Raw genomic sequence first — 26,627 nt, forward strand, 5'->3', positions numbered from 1 at the left:
AAGTGCAGCTCCGCCCCCTGCTCTCACACAACCAATGCACAAGGAATCACATGTGCAGCTCCACCTCCTGCTCTCACACAACCAATGCACAAGGAATCACATGTGCAGCTCCACCTCCTGCTCTCAGACAACCAATACACAGAAAATCACAAGTGCAGCTCTGCCCCCTGCTCTCACACAACCAATGCACAAGGAATCACATGTGCAGCTCCACCTCCTGCTCTCACACAACCAATGCACAAGGAATCACATGTGCAGCTCCACCTCCTGCTCTCACACAACCAATGCACAAGTAATCACAAGTGCAGCCCCCGCCCCCTGCTCTCACACAACCAATGCACAAGGAATCACAAGTGCAGCTCCACCTCCTGCTCTCACACAACCAATGCACAAGGAATCACATGTGCAGCTCCACCTCCTGCTCTCACACAACCAATACACAGAAAATCACAAGTGCAGCTCTGCCCCCTGCTCTCACACAACCAATGCAGAAGGAATCACAAGTGCAGCTCCGCCCCCTGCTCTCACAAACCAATGCAGAAGGAATCACAAGTGCAGCTCCGCCCCCTGCTCTCACACAACCAATGCACAAGGAATCACAAGTGCAGCTCCGCCCCCTGCTCTCACACAACCAATGCACAAGGAATCACAAGTGCCGCTCCGCCCCCTGCTCTCACACAACCAATGCACAAGGAATCACAAGTGCAGCTCCGCCCCCTGCTCTCACACAACCAATGCACAAGGAATCACATGTGCAGCTCCACCTCCTGCTCTCACACAACCAATGCACAAGGAATCACAAGTGCAACCCCCGCCCCCTGCTCTCACACAACCAATGCACAAGGAATCACATGTGCAGCTCCGCCCCCTGCTCTCACACAACCAATGCACAAGGAATCACAAGTGCAGCTCCACCTCCTGCTCTCACACAACCAATGCACAAGGAATCACATGTGCAGCTCCACCTCCTGCTCTCACACCAACCAATGCACAAGGAATCACATGTGCAGCTCCACCTCCTGCTCTCACACCAACCAATGCACAAGGAATCACAAGTGCAGCCCCCCGCCCCCTGCTCTCACAAAACCAATGCACAAGGAATCACAAGTGCAGCCCCCGCCCCCTGCTCTCACATAACCAATACACAAGGAATCACAAGTGCAGCTCCGCCCCCTGCTCTCACATAACCAATACACAAGGAATCACAAGTGCAGCTCCGCCCCCTGCTCTCACATAACCAATACACAAGGAATCACAAGTGCAGCTCCGCCCCCTGCTCTCACACAACCAATGCACAAGGAATCAAAAGTGCAGCTCCGCCCCCTGCTCTCACACAACCAATGCACAAGGAATCACAAATGCAGCTCCGCCCCCTGCTCTCACACAACCAATGCACCAGGAATCACAAGTGCAGCTCTGCCCCCTGCTCTCACACAACCAATACACAAGGAATCACAAGTGCAGCTCCGCCCCCTGCTCTCACACAACCAATGCACAAGGAATCACATGTGCAGTTCCACCTCCTGCTCTCACACAACCAATGCACAAGGAATCACATGTGCAGCTCCACCTCCTGCTCTCAGACAACCAATACACAGAAAATCACAAGTGCAGCTCTGCCCCCTGCTCTCACACAACCAATGCACAAGGAATCACATGTGCAGCTCCACCTCCTGCTCTCACACAACCAATGCACAAGGAATCACATGTGCAGCTCCACCTCCTGCTCTCACACAACCAATGCACAAGGAATCACATGTGCAGCTCCGCCCCCTGCTCTCACACAACCAATGCACAAGGAATCACATGTGCAGCTCCACCTCCTGCTCTCACACAACCAATGCACAAGGAATCACATGTGCAGCTCCACCTCCTGCTCTCACACAACCAATACACAGAAAATCACAAGTGCAGCTCTGCCCCCTGCTCCCACACAACCAATGCAGAAGGAATCACAAGTGCAGCTCCGCCCCCTGCTCTCACACAACTAATGCAGAAGGAATCACAAGTGCAGCTCCGCCCCCTGCTCTCACACAACCAATGCACAAGGAATCACAAGTGCAGCTCCGCCCCCTGCTCTCACATAACCAATGCACAAGGAATCACAAGTGCCGCTCCGCCCCCTGCTCTCACACAACCAATGCACAAGGAATCACATGTGCAGCTCCACCTCCTGCTCTCACACAAACAATGCACAAGGAATCACAAGTGCAACCCCCGCCACCTGCTCTCACACAACCAATGCACAAGGAATCACATGTGCAACTCCGCCCCCTGCTCTCACACAACCAATGCACAAGGAATCACAAGTGCAGCTCCACCTCCTGCTCTCACACAACCAATGCACAAGGAATCACATGTGCAGCTCCACCTCCTGCTCTCACACAACCAATGCACAAGGAATCACATGTGCAGCTCCACCTCCTGCTCTCACACCAACCAATGCACAAGGAATCACATGTGCAGCTCCACCTCCTGCTCTCACACAACCAATGCACAAGGAATCACAAGTGCAGCCCCCCGCCCCCTGCTCTCACACAACCAATGCACAAGGAATCACAAGTGCAGCCCCCGCCCCCTGCTCTCACACAACCAATGCACAAGGAATCACATGTGCAGCTCCACCTCCTGCTCTCACACAACCAATGCACAAGGAATCACATGTGCAGCTCCGCTTCCTGCTCTCACACAACCAATGCACAAGGAATCACAAGTGCAGCTCCACCCCCTGCTCTCACACAACCAATGCACAAGGAATCACATGTGCAGCTCCGCCCCCTGCTCTCACACCAACCAATGCACAAGGAATCACATGTGCAGCTCCACCCCCTGGTCTCACACAACCAATGCATAAGGAATCACAAGTGCAGCCCCCGCCCCCTGCTCTCACACAACCAATGCACAAGGAATCACAAGTGCATCCCCCGCCCCCTGCTCTCACACAACCAACGCACAAGGAATCACATGTGCAGCTCCGCCCCCTGCTCTCACACAACCAATGCACAAGGAATCACATGTGCAGCTCCGCCCCCTGCTCTCACACAACCAATGCACAAGGAATCACAAGTGCAGCCCCCGCGCCCTGCTCTCACACAACCAATGCACAAGGAATCACAAGTGCAGCCCCCCGCCCCCTGCTCTCACAAAACCAATGCACAAGGAATCACAAGTGCAGCCCCCGCTCCCTGCTCTCACACAACCAATGCACAAGGAATCACAAGTGCAGCCCCCGCCCTCTGCTCTCACAAAACCAATGCACAAGGAATCACAAGTGCAGCTACGCCCCCTGCTCTCACTAAACCAATGCACAAAGAATCACAAGTGCAGCTCCACCCCCTGCTCTCACACAACCAATGCACAAGGATTCACAAGTGCAGCTCCGCCCCCTGCTCTCACAAAACCAATGCACAAGGAATCACAAGTGCAGCTCCGCCCCCTGCTCTCACACAACCAATGCACAAGGATTCACAAGTGCAGCTCCACCTCCTGCTCTCACACCAACCAATGCACAAGGATTCACAAGTGCAGCTCTGCCCCCTGCTCTCACACAACCAATGCACAAGGAATCACAAGTGCAGCCCCCACTCCCTGCTCTCACACAACCAATGCACAAGGAATCACAAGTGCAGCTCCGCCCCCTGCTCTCACACAACCAATGCACAAGGAATCACATGTGCAGCTCCGCCCCCTGCTCTCACACAACCAATGCACAAGGAATCACAAGTGCAGCCCCCCGCCCCCTGCTCTCACACAACCAATGCACAAGGAATCACATGTGCAGCTCCACCTCCTGCTCTCACACAACCAAAGCACAAGGAATCACAAGTGCAGCTCCACCTCCTGCTCTCACACAACCAATGCACAAGGAATCACAAGTGCAGCTCCACCTCCTGCTCTCACACCAACCAATGCACAAGGAATCACATGTGCAGCTCCGCCCCCTGCTCTCACACAACCAATGCACAAGTAATCACAAGTGCAGCCCCCGCCCCCTGCTCTCACACCAACCAATGCACAAGGAATCACAAGTGCAGCTCCACCTCCTGCTCTCACACAACCAATGCACAAGGAATCACATGTGCAGCTCCACCTCCTGCTCTCACACAACCAATGCACAAGGAATCACAAGTGCAGCTCCACCTCCTGCTCTCACACAACCAATGCACAAGGAATCACAAGTGCAGCCCCCGCCCCCTGCTCTCACACAACCAATGCACAAGGAATCACATGTGCAGCTCCGCCCCCTGCTCTCACACAACCAATACACAAGGAATCACAAGTGCAGCTCCACCTCCTGCTCTCACACAACTAATGCACAAGGAATCACATGTGCAGCTCCACCTCCTGCTCTCACACAACCAATGCACAAGGAATCACATGTGCAGCTCCGCCCCCTGCTCTCACACAACCAATGCACAAGGAATCACATGTGCAGCTCCCGCCCCCTGCTCTCACACCAACCAATGCACAAGGAATCACATGTGCAGCTCCGCCCCCTGCTCTCACACAACCAATGCACAAGGATTCACATGTGCAGTCCCATCCCCTGCTCTCCACAACCAATGCACAAGGAATCACATGTGCAGCTCCGCCGCCCTGCTCTCACACAACCAATGCACAAGGAATCACATGTGCAGCTTCGCCCCCTGTTCTCACACAACCAATGCACAAGGATTCACATGTGCAGTCCCGTCCCCTGCTCTCACACCAACCAATGCACAAGGAATCACAAGTGCAGCCCCCGCCCCCTGCTCTCACACCAACCAATGCACAAGGAATCACATGTGCAGCTCCGCCCCCTGCTCTCACACAACCAATACACAAGGAATCACATGTGCAGCTCCCGCCCCCTGCTCTCACACCAACCAATGCACAAGGAATCACATGTGCAGCTCCGCCCCCTGCTCTCACACAACCAATGCACAAGGAATCACAAGTGCAGCTCCACCTCCTGCTCTCACACAACCAATGCACAAGGAATCACAAGTGCAGCTCCGCCCCCTGCTCTCACACAACCAATACACAAGGAATCACATGTGCAGCTCCTGCCCCCTGCTCTCAAACCAACTAATGCACAAGGAATCACATGTGCAGCTCCGCCCCCTGCTCTCACACAACCAATACACAAGGATTCACATGTGCAGTCCCATCCCCTGCTCTCCACAACCAATGCACAAGGAATCACAAGGGCAGCTCCGCCCCCTGCTCTCACACAACCAATGCACAGGGAATCACAAGTGCAGCTCCACCCCCTGCACTCACACAACCAATGCACAAGGATTCACATGTGCAGTCCCGTCCCCTGCTCTCACACAACCAATGCATGGGGGGGGGGAGAGATAGATAATAGCATTTTCCTTTTCAATTGTCCATTGTGTATTGATAGAGATATGATAAGAGGTATATAGAAAGATATAAGATTAGTAGCTCTGCTATTTCTGCAGGCTCAGCCCATGTATATGGGCATGTTCTTGAGAACAATGGATTGAGGCATCAATCAGCAAAATCAGCTAATTTATTTATTGAAATAAACCTAAAGGAGCAATTTCCCATCCATTTTATACTCTACAGCTAACTGTAACAAGTCATTGGGATTACATTAAGAAGAAACCAATTTTACAGTGCAATTTCCCTTTAAATTGTAAAAAACTGTAATATAAATGTAAATTTTTTAAAACATCAGAGAATTAAAAAGAAGGATTTCATTTGGAAAGTGATGCTTAGAAAAGAGTTCAATGATCTCAATCAGCTAATTATTAAACCGTATGCAAATGAACTGAAAAAGGTTTTATTCCTACCAAAGAAGCTATGTTCTATATAAATTACCCTGATTGTGTCCCAGGTGTACTGCAATTGTCTAACTATTTAATTGCTACATTCAGTGCCTTTTTGGATACACACCGGTAAATTAAAGTGATGGCAAACTTAGACAGAGTACTCATTAAAATTGTATGTAAAATCTAAAAAGAATATTAGTTTAATTCATGAAAAACTTACATTTGTAGGATAACTTCTGTATTTCATTTTTAACCGCTCCTGTTATATTGCAAGCTCTTGCAGCCCCAACACTTAGACCTCTTTTTTTTTTCTTACGTGTTTTCCTTTCGCCAATCAAATCTCTAGCATTTTGGCAAGTATCAAGAAGAGAAAAAAAATCGGATCTTTTGCGCATGCGTTTATTACGTCATGCAGCACATTTTAGCCAGACGAGGAGCATAGAGCATGCGCAGACAAGGGCCGCGATCCGATATACGGCGCAGGTTTCGGCGCAAGCGTGGAAACCTGCGCCCCCCGTAGTTTCAGCTCGCAACTCAAGCTATCTTATATACGGCGCCATCAGATGCTAAAGTGCCGTAAGTTTGACAAACCAGCGATGTCCAGAAATCTGCGTAAGTACAAATTTCTGGAGTCGCCAGTGATTTACGGCACTTTAGAAACTGCCGCCGCATAAATAAACTGACTAAGTTATAAAATCATCCGTACTGTCTAACACGCCTCCCCAACATAGCCCGACACGTATACCACTCTATCCGCAATCCCCCCTCTCACTCCTAACAATAAATATATTAACCCCTAAACCGCCGCTCCCAGACCCCGCCGCCAGCTACATTATCTATATTACCCCCTAATCTGACCCCCCTACACCGCCGCCGCTAGCTACATTAAATGTTTTACCCCTAATGTGAGCCCCCTACCCCGCCGCCACCTACATTAACTATGTTACCCCCTAATATGATCCCCCTACACCGCCGCCACCTATTTAAACAATATAACCCCCTAATATGATCCCCCTACACCGCCGCCACCTATATTAAAATTATTAACCCCTAATCTAATCCCCCTATACCGCCGCCACCTATATTAAAATTATTAACCCCTTATCTAATCCCCCTATATCGCCGCCACCTATATTAAATTTATTAACCCCTAAAATACTAAAATTTCCATACCACTAAACCTAAGTCTAACCCTACAAATAGCCCTGAAAAGGGCTTTTTTTGTGGCATTGCCCCAAAGTAACCAGCTCTATTACCAGCCCTTAAAAGGGCCTTTTGCTTGGCATTGCCCCAAAGTAACCAGCTCTTTGACCAGCCCTTAAAAGGGCTTTTTGCGGGGCATTGTCACAAAGTAATCAGCTCTTTTGCCTGTAATCTAAATCCCCCTATACCGCCGCCACCTATAATAAATGTCTAACCCCCTAATCTAATCCCCCTACACCGCCGCCACCTATAATAAATATATTACCCGCTAATCTAATCCCCCTATACCGCCGCCACCTATATTAAACATATTAACCCCTAATCTAATCCCCCTACACCGCCGCCACCTATATTAACTATATTAACCCTAATTATATTAGGGTTAATATAGTTAATATAGTTATTATATTATATATATTAACTATATTAACCCTATCTAACTCTAACACCCCTAACTTAATTATTATTAAATTAAATCTAAATAATATTAATAATATTAACTAAATTATTCCTATTTAAAACTAAATACTTACCTATAAAATAAACCCTAAGATAGCTACAATATAATAAATAATTACATTGTAGCTATTTTAGGGTTTATATTTATTTTACAAGTAACTTGGTATTTATTTTAACTAGGTACAATAGCTATTAAATAGTTAATAACTATTTAATAGCTACCTAGTTAATACAGAGTGCCCTGGTGCCCCAAAGGTAACTTATTAGTAAGCAATAGTAATAATATACATGCTACTTGTAAAATGATTTTGAATAAATAGATAAGAAAGATAGATAGACAGATAGACAGATAGACAGACAGATAGACAGACAGACAGACAGACAGACAGATAGACAGATAGACAGACAGACAGACAGACAGACAGACAGACAGACAGATAGATAGATAGATAGATAGATAGATAGATAGATAGATCGATAGATAGATAGATAGATAGATAGATAGACAGATAGACAGATAGACAGACAGACAGATAGACAGACAGACAGACAGACAGACAGATAGACAGACAGACAGACAGACAGATAGATAGACAGATAGACAGACAGACAGACAGATAGATAGATAGATAGATAGATAGATAGATAGATAGATAGACAGACAGACAGACAGACAGACAGATAGACAGACAGATAGCATGGACCTGCAACATGCACTAATAAAAAGCTCCCCTGCATTAGGTTGTAAACATTCTGCACACACCTATAGACTGTCGTCTATGGGACCCCAACACTTGGGCCCTGGTGCCACTGCACTTGCTGCACCAATGGTAGTTCCACCCCTGATTGAGAGATATATTTATAAATAATACAGTTCAGCATCTGTTCAGAAAGATTTATTAAAGGGACAGTCTAAACACAATACTTATTTGTTATTACTTATTGTTACATTCCAGACAAGCTTGTAAGAAGTACATGAAACTTTTGAATAATCATTGTTTGTTAGCATCCGAAAATGGCCACCAAGCTCCGCCCACAGCTTTCATCTTATCCAGTTAGCGGTTTTCTTGTAGGACAGTTTAGCAGTGCAAATTTAATATTTTTCAGTTAGCTATTTTAAATTGCACATGCACAAGTCAGAGTGTGCAAGTGGGAAAATGTATTTAAGACTTGATCATGATTGGAGAAACTAAACATACAAAAATATACGCGCAATAGGTGGGCGGAGCTTGGCGGTCAATTTCAGCTCCTAACAGACGAATATTTAAATGCTTCATGTGCTTATTACAAGCTTATAGATGTGGGAACAGTTGCAGGATGCTTCTCCGGTATATAACAATAAGTAATCAAAATGATGTATTGGGTCTTGACATTCCCTTTAACTCTACATTGCAGACTCACCTGTGATCCTGCACCACTAGGGCTCTAAAGCTGATAATTAGAGCCCAGAGACATGTGCATGCTCCTGAGCTTACCTCAGTATGCTCTCATTAAAGAGGTCAAGTGCTAACCAACAAAGTGGCAAATTTGGTAATAGAAGTAAATTGGAAAGAATGAAACTTTCATGTTTTTAGATAGAGCAGAGATGGTCACCTGGCAGCTTGTGGGGAAAAGCAGAACTAAGAATTTGTGCCAACATTTTTGTGGCCCCAGGAAAAAGTGGAACCAAATATGTTTCCTTTAGGAGCTTCTGGTGGATGATGACAACTTAGTAGGGCCCTCTGGGGAGAGAACAGCAAACAGAAGGTACCCTGCGACCTTACCCAAATCTGTTCTTGTGCCACTGGGCTTTTTTATATTATAATGTGACTGTTTCATAGCTATCAATTTATATGCAGCCTTTAATATTGCTCTTCAGCCCCCACGTGTTAGGATGTTGGCCATCATTGAGATAGAACACGTCATTTTAGGAGACTTAGGAGCTAGATGAACACATCTGGTGAGCCAATGACAAGAGACATTTATTTATTTATAAAATATTTTACCAGAAAGGATACATTGAGATTTCTCTTGTTTTCAAGTATATCCTGGTGGCTACACACATATGTGTGTAGCCACCAATCAGCAGCTAGCTCCCAGAAGTGCATTGCTACTCCTGAGTATACCTAGGTATGCTTTTCAACAATGAATACAGTAAATTTGATAATATAAGTATATTGGGAATTATCTTAAAGTTGTATGTTCTGTCTAAACTATTAAAGTTTATTGTTGATTTATATGTCCCTTTAATGCAGTGCACTATAATAATATGGTTCCCAATGTGCCAAAACATCACAGCCCCAATGTCATGACCAGAAGGTAGCCCCTCATACCTAAGATGCACGAAGCATGGGTGAAGGGACCTTCATTGGAGTAGAGTCCGTAAGTACCAAGGTAAGGAGATACCACCTTCTGCAGCAGAGCTTCCAGGTTCAGATATTCCTCAGAAACTCCTTTTGATTCATGAACTCCCTGAAAGAAACGTTAGAAAGTGAATTATCAGCAGTGAATCAATTTACTGACAGAAGCAAACAACATATAAAACTGGCTAAATGCTGCATGCAAATATGTTAAAGAGACAGTAAATACAAAATTAAACTTTTATGATACAGACAGATAATGCAATTTTAAACAACTATCCAAATTTCTTCTATAATCAAATTTGCTTTATTTAAGTATTCTTACAACAATAAATCTAGGTAGGCTGAGGAGCACTACTGAGTGATTGGTGGCTGCACATATACAGTATACTTCTAGTCATTGGCTCACCAGATGTGCCCAGCTAGCTCTCAGTAGTGAATTGCTGCTGTATGCTTTTTTTTTTTTTTTTTTTTCCAATAAAAGTTTTATTGAGTGAACATTTATAGATTGACATCCTTTACATTAAATTCAACGAATAATATACTTAACGACAAGATATTTACAGCATATCAAAGGAGATAAGTTGAGATAAAGGAATGATACATAACCACAATATTACATTTGTCATGTTCAATGTTTATACATTTAGCTTAGTGAGTTGCCAATTATAAGCAAAGATATTTTGAGGCTAACGCCATCAGGCCCAAAAACACCACGTATACAGCCCAGTAAAGCTGTCACTGCAACGTTAAATATAGATGGGCCCGACCGCGTCTACCCTGGATGGTCTTTGAGCATTTTGAATAAGACATGGAAAGGGGCGGGGAAAAAGGAAGGAGGGGAAAAGAGAGGGGAAGAAGAAGAGAGAAAAAAAAAAAAAAAAAAGGAATGAATATCAATTATTGAGATTTTAACCATATTTTGTCCTAGAGGATCCAAGTGTCCCACAGGTTCTACCACCTTGATCCATACCAATCTCCCTGTTATGTCATGTTCTATATAATCTTACCCTCCCAGATCAGAACCATGTATTCATGTATTTCCAACCTCCCTGTCCTCATGTAATGAAACCTCTCCAGGTTTAGTAAGTCCCAGACCCCGGCCTTCCATTCCTCAAGGCTGGGCGTGTGTAGTGACTTCCAATATCTTGGTATAAGTCCTTTTGCACAGTTTAACATCAGGAGGAGTAGGTGCCGTTTTGCGTCCATAGCAATTTTAGGTAGCTCATGGTATATCAGATATTTGGGATCCGGAGGAATAATAACTTCAAGCAGTTTGCTACATACCCGAAATATCTCGCTCCAGAAGGGCTGTATGCAGGGGCAGGCTGCTGTATGCTTTTTAACAATGGATAACAAGAGTACAAAGTAAATGGTATAACAGAAATAAATTGGAAAGATGTTTAAAATCACAGGTTCTGTTTGAATCTTGAAAGTTTAATTTTGACTTTACTGTCCCTTTAAACAAAACATCCAACACACAATGGGGGGTAGTTATCAAGCCGTCAACCTCAAATACGCTGGAATTCCGCAGCGTATTTGTGGCGTGGCTGATTCGCCTTAGTTATCAAAGGCTAGAGACCGGCAAAAGTAGAATTTTGTGACGTAAACTTCGATCCGCCGGACTCAGTCCGACACAGATCGATTCTTACGTCACTCCAGATGTTCCGCACACAAGTTCGGCACAATCTGACTACTTTTGCTAGTTATCAAAAAACTAGCAGGTACGCTCTGCACTTTTCCGGCCCAGCGTACCTGGTTTTCAAACCGCCGCCCTGGAGGCGGCGGATCCCATAGGAATCAATGGGAGTCTGACCATAGCGAAAGTACAAGTTCGCTGCTGCCAGATATCCCATTGATTCCTATGGGAGCTGTCTACACCTAACACCCTAACATGTACCCGAGTCTAAACACCACTAATCTGTCCCCCATACACCGCCGCAACTAAATAAAGTTATTACCCCCTAAACCGCCGCTCCTGGAGCCCACCGCAACTATAATAAATGTATTAACCCCTAAACTGCCGCTCCCTGACCCCGCCGCAACTATAATAAATGTATTACCCCCTAAACCGCCGCTCCTGGAGCCCACCGCCACCTACATTATACCTAGTAACCCCTATCCTGCCCCCCCTATACCGCCGCCCTCTATAATAAAGTTATTAACCCCTATACTGCCGATCCCGCACCTCACCGCAACTAAATAAATAGTTTAACCCCTAAACCGCCGCTCCCGGACCCTGCCGCAACCTATATTAAATTTATTAACCCCTAATCTGCCCCCCCTACACCGTCGCCACCTATAATACATTTATTAACCCCTATCCTGACCCCCACTACACCGCCGCCACTGTAATAAATTTATTAACCCCTAAACCTAAGTCTAACACTAACCCTAATACCCCCCTAACTTAAATATTAATTAAATAAATCTAAATAATATTTCTATTATGAACTAAATTAATCCTATTTAAAACTAAATACTTACCTTTAAAATAAACCCTAATATAGCTACAATATAAATAATAATAATATTGTAGCTATTTTAGGATTTATTTTTATTTTACAGGCATCTTTCAATTTATTCTAACTAGGTACAATAGCTATTAAATAGTTATTAACTATTTAATAGCTTACCTAGCTAAAATAAAGAGAAATTTACCTGTAAAATAAAAACTAACCTAAGTTATAATTACACCTAACACTAAACTATACTTTAATAAATTATTCCTATTTAAAACTAAATACTTACCTGTAAAATAAACCCTAAGATAGCAACAATGTAATTAATAATTACATTGTAGCTATTTTAGGAATTATATTTATTTTACAGGTAACTTTGTATTTATTTTAGCTAGTTAGAATAGTTATTAAATAGTTATTAACTATTTAATAACTAACTAGCTAAAAGAAATACAAAATTACCTGTAAAATAAATCCTAACCTAAGTTACAATTAAACCTAACACTACACTATCATTAAATTAATTAAATAAATTAACTACAAATAACTACAATTAAATACAATTACATAAACTAATTAAAGTACAAAAAATAAAAAAAGCTAAGTTACAAAAAATAAAAAAAATAGGTTACAAACATTTAAAAAATATTACAACAATTTTAAGCTAATTACACCTAATCTAAGCCCCCTAATAAAATAACAAACCCCCTCAAAATAAAAAAATGCCCTACCCTATTCTAAATTAAAAAACTTCAAAGCTCTTTTACCTCACCAGCCCTTAAAAGGGCCTTTTGTGGGGCATGCCCCAAAGATTTCAGCTCTTTTGCCTGTAAAAGAAAAATACGACCCCCCGAACATTAAAACCCACCACCCACATACCCCTAATCTAACCCAAACCCCCCTTAAAATAACCTAACACTAATCCCCTGAAGATCATACTACCTTGAGTCGTCTTCACTCAGCCGAGCAGCGATGGAACCGAAGAGGAGATCCGGAGTGGCAGAAGTTATCCTCCAAGGGGCGCTGAAGAAATCTTCCATCCGATGAAGTGATCCTCCAGTCGGCGCTGAAGAAATCTTCCATCCGGGCGATGTCATCTTCCAAGAGGCGCTGAAGAAGTCTTCTATCCCGGCGATGTCATCTTCCAAGCGGGGTCTTCAATCTTCAATCTTCATCCCGCCGACGCGGAACATCCTTCTTTACCGACGGACTACCGACGAATGAAGGCTCCTTTAAGGGATGTCATCCAAGATGGCGTCCCTTCAATTCCGATTGGCTGATAGGATTCTATCAGCCAATCGGAATTAAGGTAGGAAAAATCTGATTGGCTGATTGAATCAGCCAATCAGATTCAAGTTCAATCAAGTTCAATCAAGTTCAATCTATCGCCGGGATAGAAGACTTCTTCAGCGCCTCTTGGAAGATGACATCGCCCGGATGGAAGACTTCTTCAGCGCCGACTGGAGGATCACTTCATCGGATGGAAGATTTCTTCAGCGCCCCTTGGAGGATAACTTCTGCCACTCCGGATTTCCTCTTCGGTTTCATCGCTGCTCGGCTGAGTGAAGACGACTCAAGGTAGGATGATCTTCAGGGGATTAGTGTTAGGTTATTTTAAGGGGGGTTTGGGTTAGATTAGGGGTATGTGGGTGGTGGGTTTTAATGTTGGGGGGGGTTGTATTTTTCTTTTACAGGCAAAAGAGCTGAATTCTTTGGGGCATGCCCCACAAAAGGCCCTTTTAAGGGCTGGTAAGGTAAAAGAGCTTTGAACTTTTTTAATTTAGAATAGGGTAGGGCATTTTTTTATTTTGGGGGGTTTGTTATTTTATTAGGGGGCTTAGATTAGGTGTAAGTAGCTTAAAATTGTTGTAATATTTTTAAAATGTTTGTAACTTATTTTTTTTATTTTTTGTAACTTAGCTTTTTTTATTTTTTTGTACTTATTAGTTTATGTAATTGTATTTAATTGTAGTTATTTGTAGTTAATTTATTTAATTAATTTAATGATAGTGTAGTGTTAGGTTTAATTGTAACTTAGGTTAGGATTTATTTTACAGGTAATTTTGTATTTCTTTTAGCTAGGTAGTTATTAAATAGTTAATAACTATTTAATAACTATTCTAACTAGCTAAAATAAATACAAAGTTACCTGTAAAATAAATATAAATCCTAAGATAGCTACAATGTAATTATTAATTATATTGTAGCTATCTTAGGGTTTATTTTACAGGTAAGTATTTAGTTTTAAATAGGAATAATTTATTTAAGTATAGTGTAGTGTTAGGTGTAATTATAACTTAGGTTAGTTTTTATTTTACAGGTTAATTTCTCTTTATTTTAGCTAGGTAAGCTATTAAATAGTTAATAACTATTTAATAGCTATTGTACCTAGTTAAAATAAATTGAAATTTGCCTGTAAAATAAAAATAAATCCTAAGATAGCTACAATATAATTATTATTTATATTGTAGCTATATTAGGGTTTATTTTAAAGGTAAGTATTTAGTTTTAAATAGGATTAATTTAGTTCATAATTGAAATATTATTTAGATTTATTTAATTAATATTTAAGTTAGGGGGTGTTAGGGTTAGTGTTAGACTTAGGTTTAGGGGTTAATAATTTTATTACAGTGGCGTCGGTGTAGTGGGGGGCAGGATAGGGGTTAATAAATTTATTATAGGTGGCGATGGTGTAGGGGGGGCAGGATAGGGGTTAATAAATAGGTTGCGGCGGGGTCAGGGAGCGGCGGTTTAGGGGTTAAACTATTTATTTAGTTGCAGCGAGGTGCGGGATCAGCAGGATAGGGGTTAATAACTTTATTATAGAGGGCGACGGTATGGGGGGGCAGGATAGGGGTTACTAGGTATAATGTATAATGTAGGTGGCAGCGGTGCCCGGGAGCGGCGGTTTAGGGGTTAATACATTTATAAGAGTTGCGGCGGGGTCTAGGAGTGGCGGTTTAGGGGTTAATACATTTATAAGAGTTGCAGCGGGGTGTAGGAGCGGCGGTTTAGGGGTTAATACATTTATAAGAGTTGCGGCAGGGTCTAGGAGCGGCGTTTTAGGGGTTAGTAACTTTATTTAGTTGTGGGAGGCTCCGGGCGCCGGTATAGGGGGTAGAACAGTGTAGTTTAGTGTGGGTGCTTAGTGACAGGCTAGCAAAAAAGCTGTAAAAAAGCCGAAGAGCAGCGAGATCGGATGAGTGATAACTCTCACAGTCCGCTGCTCATCGCCCCGTACTTTGTGCGCGGCTTTTTGACAGCTTTTTTGATAACTTAGGCGAATTTTTGCAGGTCCGCGGCGGCGATGTGAGGCGAGCTTAGGCGGGCGTATTGGACCGGCGAAGGCAGGAAAAGTAGACACGTTGATAACTACCCCCCCAATATCTTAACTGTGACTTTAAAGGGACATTGAAATACTATTTTATGTCATTTATGTGAAGTGACACCAGCTAAATATGTTAAACAATGATAGATTAGAATGTTAGGTACAACTGTAATGTTCTTATCTGCCCTGCTGACTCGCTGTTGGAGACAATCCCCACAATCTAATTGGTTGACAAACAAAAGCATTCACATGCCTGACAATAAAAAGTAGTTCCCTGTTACATGAAATGTGACAAAAAACAATGTCCCTTTAAGGAGTCAATACGAACAATGAGGGGCCCTGCTGTATATAATGTGCCTTAGTAAAGTCACAGCTCCGCTAATTTGGAAAAATTAATGGGACAGTAAATGCCTTAAGATTTTAATATAAAATGTTGAGTTAGGTGTAATAAAGCAACTTTTCAATATAATTGAATGATTTATTTTGCTTCCTTTTCATGCAATTTAGCTCTGAAAGTTGTGGATTTTCTAATCCTAATAGCTTTAAATGCACCCTGCTGACTTATCGAGGCTAACCCTACTACACATATTTACCTATTTGACTTCAGCAGATTATAACAAAACAAAGCAGAATATATTTGCATTATGACAGTGGTTAGCCTTGTTGTCTGCACACTCTTGTTGGCTCCTCTAAATAAGACAAATGACAGGTAGAGTTTTTGCTACTGAAAAATAATTTCAGCAAACAAGTTAATATTTTTTAAAAACATTAAGACCTGGCAGATGTTTAATTCTATAGCAACACAACAGAAACATGTATTGTAATTACAAAGTGTTTACTACTGTGATTTAAACAGCCTTCCAATTTATTTTTATTATCTAATGTGTTTTGTTCTCTTGGTATCCTTTGTTGAACATTATTGGCTCAGGAGAGGCTGATTGGTGGTTGCACATAAATGCCTCATGTTTTTGGCTCACTCAATGCCTTCACCTAGCTCCCAGTAGTGCATTGCTGCTTCTGCAACAAAGGATACTAACAGAACAAAGCAAATTAGATAATAGAAGTAAATTGGAAAGCTGTTTAAAATTGTATGTTCTACATACATCATCATGTGCACAACCCTCTCACTACTGTCACCATGTGCACAACCATCTCACTACTGTCACCCTGTGCAACCATCTCACTACTGTCACCCTGTACAACCATCTCACTACTGTCACCATGTGCACAACCCTCTCACTACTGTCACCATGTGTGCAACCATCTCACTACTGTCATCATGTGCACAACCCTCTCACTACTGTCACCATGTGCACAACCATCTCACTGCTGTCACTATGTGTGCAACCATCTCACTACTGTCACCCTGTGCAACCATCCCACTACTGTCACTATGTGCACAACCCTCTCACTACTGTCACCATGTGAACAACCATCTCACTGCTGTCACTATGTGTGCAACCATCTCACTACTGTCACAATGTGCACAACCCTCTCACTACTGTCACCATGTGCACAACCATCTCACTGCTGTCACCATGTGCACAACCATCTCACTGCTGTCACCATGTGCACAACCCTCTCACTAATGTCACCATGTGCACAACCATCTCACTGCTGTCACCCTATGCAACCATCTAACTACTGTCACCCTGTGCAACCATCTAACTACTGTCACCTTGTGTGCAACCATCTAACTACTGTCACCTTGTGTGCAACCATCTAACTACTGTCACCTTGTGTGCAACCATCTAACTACTGTCACCTTGTGTGCAACCATCTCACTACTGTCACCTTGTGCACAGCCATCTCACTACTGTCACCATGTGCACAACCCTCTCACTACTGTCACCATGTGCACAACCATCTCACTACTGTCACCATGTGCAACCATCTAACTACTGTCACCATGTGCAACCATCTAACTACTGTCACCTTGTGTGCAATCATCTCACTACTGTCACCATGTGCACAGCCATCTCACTACTGTCACCATGTGCACAAGCCTCTTACTACTGTCACCCTGTGCACAGCCATCCCACTACTGTCACTATGAACACAACCATCTCACTATTGTCACTATGTGTGCAACCATCTCACTACTGTCACCATGTGTGCAACCATCTCACTACTGTCACCATGTGTGCAACCATCTCACTACTGTCACCATCTGTGCAACCATCTCACTACTGTCACCTTGTGCACAACCATCTCACTACTGTCACCTTGTGTGCAACCATCTCACTACTGTAACTATGTGTGCAACCATCTCACTACTGTCACCATCTGTGCAACCCTCTCACTACTGTCACCTTGTGCACAACCATCTCACTACTGTCACCTTGTGTGCAACCATCTCACTACTGTCACCATGTGTGCAACCATCTCACTACTGTCACCCTGTGCACAACCATTTCACTATTGTCACCTTGTGTACAGCCATCCCACTACTGTCACTATGAACACAACCATCTCACTATTGTCACTATGTGTGCAACCATCTCACTACTGTCACCTTGTGTGCAACCATCTCACTACTGTCACCATGTGTGCAACCATCTCACTACTGTCACCATGTGCACAACCATTTCACTATTGTCACCTTGTGTACAGCCATCCCACTACTGTCACTATGAACACAACCATCTCACTATTGTCACTATGTGTGCAACCATCTTACTACTGTCACTATGTGTGCAACCATCTCACTACTGTCACCCTGTGCAACCATCTCACTACTGTCACCATCTGTGCAACCATCTCACTACTGTCACCTTGTGCACAACCATCTCACTACTGTCACCTTGTGTGCAACCATCTCACTACTGTCACCCTGTGCAACCATCTCACTACTGTCACCTTGTGTACAACCATCTCACTACTGTCACCATTTGTGGAACCATCTCACTACTGTCACCATCTGTGCAACCATTTTACTACTGTCACCTTGTGTACAACCATCTCACTACTGTTACCCTGTGCAGCCATTTCACTGCTGTCACCACGTGCACAGCCATCTCACTACTGTTACCATGTGTGCAACCCTCTCACTACTGTCACCTTGTGCACAACCATCTCGCTACTGTCAATATGTGTGCAACCATCTCACTACTGTCACTATAGGCACAACCATCTCACTACTGTCACCATGTGCACAACCATCTCACTACTGTCACCATGTGCACAACCATCTCACTACTGTCACCATGTGCACAACCATCTCACTATTCTCACTGTATAAGCAACCCCTGTCATCATGTGTGTATCTCACTACTGTAACTGTGTGTGTGCAAGCATATCACTACTGTCACCTTGTGCACAACCATCTCACTACTGTCACTATAGGCACAACCATCTCACTACTGTCACCATGTGCACAACCATCTCACTATTCTCACTGCATAAGCAACCCTTGTCATCATGTGTGTATCTCACTACTGTAACTGTGTGTGTACAAGCATCTCACAATTCAAACTGTGCAATCTCCCTATTGTACCAAATGTGTGCGTTTGTGTGAGGGTAAATTACATTAAAAGTCTCCAATCTGACAAGGTAGTCTACTTCCTGCACACTGTAGCTACTGTGCTCACATTTTCCTGCACAGAAGACACGTCGTGTTATGGTTCTGCACGTGATCAAATGAATCTCATGTGCTGCTGCTTTACAGAGTACAAAATACATTATACACGTACACAGCTGTCTCATTCTCTTTAGAAGGATATAAAATATTAATCTATTGTAAAATGAATAAAATGTTTTCAAGAACCACAATTTATGTCTGTAAGAAAAATGCTAATGATTTACTTTCATTTAATCTTACACAGAAAAACTTAATAAAGGCAAATGAGAAAATTATTTAAAAGTTATTGTGCTAAAGTAAAAATAAATCTTTCATAATTCAGAGAATGCAATTTTAGCCAACTTTAAAAAAGTTACTTCTAATATCAAATTTGCTTTATTCACTTTGTATCCTTTGTTGAAAGCATACCTGCAAGGCACTACTGGGAGCTAGCTGCTAATTGGTGACTACACATACAGCACATGCCTCTTGTCATTCGCTTGCCAGATGTGTTTATCTAGCTCTCAGTAGTGCATTTCTGCTCTGGAGCTGAATTCAGCTATATGTTTAACCATTTCTGCAGGGGCAAAACACAGTTATATGCAAGCGACAGTAAATAATAACATTTTCTAACACTTTAGAGTATTCTATTTTTGCCCCTGTATGTTCCTTTTAATGTCCCTTTAAGTGATTTTTTTACCTCCTTGTTGGTCTACAAAAATATTTTTTAAAAATCTAGATGCTCTGAATTTATTGGCCATGTAAAAGAGAATTTACTAATCAGAAAATTAAGCCAAAAAATAAATAAAATATTTTGAATGTGAGGTTTTAATGTTTGAATGAAGATAATTACAATCCTATATTATAAAAGACAAGAGTTTGTCTGAAGCTGTCATGCGCAGTTCAGACAAACTCTTGCAGCTGATCGCACGCGCACCCACCCGACAGCAGCGCGAGGACCGGGCAGCACAGCTGATCGCGCGCAGGAGAGAGAGAGAGAGAGAGAAGAGAGAGAGAGAGAGAGAACACAACACAACACGGCCCGTGTGAACGGGCTTTAGGACTAGTAATCCATAAACACTTTATACTACAGAGCTAAGTGGTTAAGTAATGCGAACAAATAAATGCATAAAATACACACATTGTACATATGAGAATATTTGCACTAGTTCTATTGATTAACACTGAGATGTTGCCAATAAAAAGGTGAACAAAAATGTACAAGTGTTTAAATGTCAACACAATATACACTGCAAGAGCAGTTGATTCTATTTTTGTATCTTTCATGGGAACCATGCGCAGCATTTGCACTAATGTGCTTGTGCTGATACGAAGCTACAGACACGCGTACGAGCGCCTTCCTGAACTAAGAGCTGTTGCCCACGCACAGACAATTTCTATTTAAAGACATCTGTGAACCTTTCTGCTTCCTGTGGAATCAAAGACTGGTCACATTGTAATATAGAAAGAGAATATTACAACTCAATTCATTTCACAACATTCCGCATGGATTACCATACAGAAAGGACTGAAACGTATATTGCAATTGCTTATGGTGAACAGTATGTGAAGCACGTCAAGCAGTCTGAGGGTTAAACATACATCAATATTATCTGCAGTGCTGTACTTGAGGGTCATAAACTGTATGTAGAAAAAAAGACACCTTCCTTAAACAATTAAACATTTATTTTAGTTACACTGTTCTCATTGTTTTACTTTGTTTCATTAAAAAAAGCAATATCATATGCAATATTACAATTACTTGTCAATCAAAAATGAAATATACAACAAGTGACTTCAGTGTCCTTTAAAGAGAAAAAAAAGCCACTAGTTACTAACAATAAAAGCTTCATACAAGACACCACTTAATTTTTTTAACTAAACTTAGCCAGATCCAGGAATTACCCCCAATACCATACTAGTTATCATGGATGTAGAATCCTTGTATAGCAAAATCCCCCATAAAGATTGAATTGAATTCTGTTCTAAATTCCTCTTATCCCAAATAAATAGTCAAAAATACAATACTGAAATAGCCACTAAACTTATAGAATTCATCCTCACCCACAATTATTTCAGTTTCAACAATAACATTTATTTACAAATGACCAGAGCTGCTATGGGCACAAACATGGCCCCACAATATGCAAACCTATTAATGGCTGCCCTTAAAGGGACAGTAAAGTCAAAATGTAACTATTATGATTCAGATTGAGCGTGCACTTTTAAACAAGTTTCCAATTAACTTCTGTTATCAAATTTGCTTCGTTCCCTTGGTATCTATTATTGAAGAGTAAAACTAAGTAGGCTCATAAGAGCTCTGGAGAGTGCACGTGTATTTAGAACAATATGGCAGCAGTAATTTGCAACATTATTTTTAGCTTTGTATTACAATGTTGCAAAATGAAACTTCCTAGTTTTACTCTTCAATAAAAGATACAAAGAGAATGAAGCAAATTTGATAACTTCAGTAAAAATGAAAGTTGTTTAAAATTGCAATCTCTATCAGAATCATGAATGTTTAATTTTGACTTTACTGTCCCATTAAACAGAGTTTCCTAACCATTCACCCCCATAAACCTCATAAATAGTGATGTTGCGAACCTAAAATTTTGCGTTCACGAACGGCGAACGCGAACTTCCGCAAAAGTTCGCGAACTGGCGAACCGGATGAACCGCCATAGACTTCAATAGGCAGGTGAATTTTAAAACCCACAGGGACTCTTTCTGGCAACAAAAGTGATGGAAAAGTTGTTTCAAGGGGACTAACACCTGGACTGTGGCATGCCGGAGGGGGATCCATGGCAAAACTCCCACGGAAAATTACATAGTTGATGCAGAGTCTGCTTTGAACCCATAAAGGGCATAAATCACCTAACATTCCTAAAGTGTTTGGAATAACGTGCTTTAAAAAATCAGGTATGATGTTGTATCGTTCAGGTAGTGTAAGGTTTTTTTTTTTTTAAATGTACCCTACTGTTTTAGCAGATATGAGTTGCACTGGTGTAACACTGTGCCCTGGCAGGACCTGGAACGCACACGTGTGAGGGAAACTGACTGCTATTATTTCAGAGTAAAAAAAGGTTGGGTTTTTTTTTAAATGTATGTACACTACTGTTTTAGTAGATATGACTTGCACTGGTGTGACACTGTGCCCTGGCAGGACCTGGAGCGCACACGTGTGAGGGAAACTGACTGCTATTATTTCACAGTAAAAAAAGTTTTTTGGTTTTTTTTTAAATGTACACTACTGTTTTAGCAGATACGACTTGCACTGGTGTGACACTGTACCCTGGCAGGCCCTGAAACGCACACGTGTGAAGGAAAATTACTGCTATTATTTCAAATTAAAAAAGTTTTTATTTTTATTTTAAATGTACACTACTGTTACACCAGATATGAGTGGTGGCACTGGGCAAGTGGGCACAGTATACGCTGTGAGCCTGAGCTGGCAGGCAGGCAACTGCAATTAGATTACACATTGAAAAAAAAAAAAAGCAGACTGATGTTCTAGCCCTAAAAAGGGCTTTTTGGGGTGCTGTCCTTACAGCAGAGATCAAATGAGTCCTTCAGGACTGTAGTGGACACTGAATACACTAGCCTAGCTATTGATTTCCCTATTAAATCAGCAGCTGCTACACTGTCCCTCCTCTCACTAAGAATGCAGGGAGTGTCTGCTGCTGATTGGCTGGAATGTGTCTTGTGACTGTGAGCTACAGGGTCAAAGTTTACTCAATGATGACGAATAGGAGGCGGATCGAACATTGCATATGTTCGCCGTCCGCTGCGAACGCGAACATGCTATGTTCGCTGCGAACTATTCAAGGCAGAACTGTTCGCGACATCACTACTCATAAATATTAACGCTACATAAATTATATTTTTATCATGGACAAAAGGAGAGGAACATTTGCAAACATTCCATAACTCATTTAACCCATTCTATCTACCATTAAAGGGACACTGAACCCAATTTTTTTCTTTCGTGATTCAGATAGAGCATGACATAATAAGTAACTTTCTAATTTACTCCTAATATCAAATTTTCTTCATTCTCTTGGTATCGGCCCAATTTTGGTGAACAACCTGGGTTATTCTTGCTGATTGGTGGATAAATTCATCCACCAATAAAAAAGTGCTGCCTTCTTTTTCAAATAAAGATAGCATGAGAACAAATAAAAATTGATAATAGGAGTAAATTAGAAAGTTGCTTAAAATTGCCTGCTCTATCTGAATCACAAAATATTTTTTTTTTGGGTTCAGTGTCCCTTTAAAGGCACAGTCTACTCCAGAATTTGAAATGTTTAAAAAGATAAATACCTTTATTACCCATGCTCCAGTTTTGCATAAACAACACAATTATATAAATATACTTTTTACCTCTGTGATTACATTGTATTTAAGCCTCTGCAGACTGCCCCCTTATTTCAGTTCTTTTGACAGACATGCAATTTAGCCAATCAGTGCTGACTCTATTAGGCACGCATAAACTAGCGCTGTCAAGTTGTAAAAAAACTATAAAAAATGCACTGAGATCAGAGGCGACCTTCAAGGGCTTAGGAATTAGCATATGAGCCTACCTAGGTTTAGCTTTCCACAAAGAATACCAAGAGAACAAAGCAAATTTGATGATAAAAGTAAATTGGAAAGTTGTTTAAAATTGCATGCCCTATCTGAATCATGAAAGTTTAGTTTTGACTAGACTGTACCTTTAACCTGAAACAGAAATAGCATGTGGTATACATGATACAGTGCACAGCATGTGGTATACATGATACAGTGCACAGCATGTGGTATACATGATACAGTGCACAGCATGTGGTATACATAATACAGTGCACAGCATGCGGTATACATGATACAGTGCACAGCATGCGGTATACATGATACAGTGCACAGCATATGGTGTACATGATACAGTGCACAGCATGAGTTATACATGATACAGTGCACAGCATATGGTATACATGATACAGTGCACAGCATATGGTATACATGATACAATGCACAGCATGCGGTATACATGATACAGTGCACAGCATATGGTATACATGATACAGTGCACAGCATGTTGTATACATGATATAATGCACAGCATGCGGTATACATGATACAGTGCACAGCATGCGGTATACATGATACAGTGCACAGCATGCGGTATACATGATACAGTGCACAGCATGTTTTATACATGATACAGTGCACAGCATGTGGTATACATGATACAGTGCACAGCATGTGGTATACATGATACAGTGTACAGCATATGGTATACATGATACAGTGCACAGCATGCGGTATACATGATACAGTGCACAGCATGAGGTATACATGATACAGTGCACAGCATGAGGTATACATGATACATTGCAAAGCATGAGGTATACATGATACAGTGCACAGCATGTGGTATAAATGATACAGTGCACAGCATATTGTATACATGATACAGAGCACAGCATATGGTATACATGATACAGTGCACAGCATATGGTATACATGATACAGTGCCCAGCATGCGGTATACATGATACAGTGCACAGCATATGGTATACATGATACAGTCCCTCCTTCCTCTCTCCCTCCCTTCTCTCTCCCTTCCTCCTTCCTCCTCTCTCCCTCCCTCCTCTCTCTTCTCCCTCCCTCCCTCCCTCCCTCATTCTCTCCTCTCCTTCCCTCCTCTCCTCTCACTCCTCTCCCTCCTTCTCTTTCTCCCTCCCTTCTCTCCCTCCCTTATCTCCTTCCCTTCCTTATCTCCCTCCCTTCCTTATCTCCCTCCCTTCCTTCTTTCCCTTTACATTTACTTTGTTTATGAATAAAATAAAAACAATAATAAATTTACACCTTGACCCAAAAAATATTAATGTGCACAAAGGCTTAAAAACATGTGTGTGTGTGTGTGTGTGTGTGTGTGTGGGGGGGGGGGGGGGGGTGCTGCAGCAGAATCTTAAATGCCTAGGGCAGCACAAAACCTAAATACGCCCCTGATGCACAGCATATGGTATACATTATATAGTGCACAGCATATGGTATACATGATACAGTGCCCAGCATATGGTATACATGATACAGGGCACAGCATATGGTATACATTATATAGTGCACAGCATATGGCATACATGATACAATGCACAGCATATGGTATACTTTATATAGTGCACAGCATATGGTATACATGATACAGTACACAGCATATGGTATACATGATACAGGGCACAGCATGTGGTATAAATGATACAATGCACAACATATGGTATACATGATACAGTGCACAGCATATGGTATACATGATACAGTGCACAGCATATGGTATACATGATACAGTGCACAGCATGCGGTATACATGATACAGTGCACAGCATATGGTATACATGATACAGTGCACAGTATATGATATACATGATACAGTGCACAGCATTCTGGTATACATGATACAGTGCACAGCATATGGTATACATGATACAGTGCACAGCATGCGGTATACATGATACAGTGCACAGCATGAGGTATACATGATACAGTGCACAGCATATGGTATACATGATACAGTGCACAGCATGTGGTATACATGATACAGTGCACAGCATGTGGTATACATGATACAGTGCACAGCATGAGGTATACATGATACAGTGCACAGCATATGGTATACATGATACAGAGCACATCATATGGTATACATGATACAGTGCCCAGCATATGGTATACATGATACAGTGCACAGCGTATGGTATACATGATGCAGTGCACAGCATGTTGTATACATGATACAGTGCACAGCATGCGGTATACATGATACAGTGCACATCATATGGTATACATTATATAGTGCACAGCATGCGGTATACATGATACAGTGCACAGCATGCGGTATACATGATACAGTGCACAGCATATGGTATACATTATATAGTGCACAGCATGTTACTGGGAAATCTACATAGGGGAAACTTGACAACAGCTGCATAGATACTACAGTATATTAACCACAAAGAAAACAATTACTGCACCCCAGTTGGACACCACTTCACACAGACGGGTCACTCCATTGGAAATCTCACAATTAAAATACTGAAAGGTAACTTAAAAGTATGCACGAGTGCAGCAACTCTCCATCAGATACCTGCAGTGTAATTTAGATTTTAAAATGGCAGCACCTATGATTAGAGCCGTGTGCATGAAATGTATTTAATGTTTAGTGTCCCTTTAAACTGGAGTTTAGATAATAGGGCTTACTACTACTGTAAGTTGGAGACAGCAGTTATTTTATAGTTTTAATAAATATTTTCAAGTCTGGAAGAGTTCTGTTTTTTTTACCGGAGGATTTCTGATTTGAGCTATTTTCGTTATAGTACCTCTATACTACGTGAGTACCTCTATACTACGTGAGTACCTCTATACTACGTGAGTACTGACTTGTCTGAGGATTATTTCTGTTGGCCGTTACAGCATTGCACTATATACATTTTCATCTGTATAAGGTACACACTGCAACAGATA

The 26,627-nt window shown here is 42.1% G+C and overlaps 1 protein-coding gene across 4 annotated transcripts in view; it reads right to left on the bottom strand.

Moving 5' to 3' along the window:
- PRR5 (proline rich 5) overlaps positions 1-26,627 on the bottom strand; it is a 269,954-nt gene that overhangs the window by 9,551 nt on the left and 233,776 nt on the right. For all 4 annotated transcript variants that reach the window (XM_053719045.1, XM_053719043.1, XM_053719044.1 and 1 more), the window contains one exon: positions 9,752-9,890. In XM_053719045.1, the coding sequence (XP_053575020.1) occupies positions 9,752-9,890 (139 nt within the window). The remainder of the gene's footprint in view (positions 1-9,751; positions 9,891-26,627) is intronic.

Source organism: Bombina bombina, chromosome 6, assembly GCF_027579735.1.
Source record: "Bombina bombina isolate aBomBom1 chromosome 6, aBomBom1.pri, whole genome shotgun sequence".
Taxonomy (NCBI): domain Eukaryota; kingdom Metazoa; phylum Chordata; class Amphibia; order Anura; family Bombinatoridae; genus Bombina; species Bombina bombina.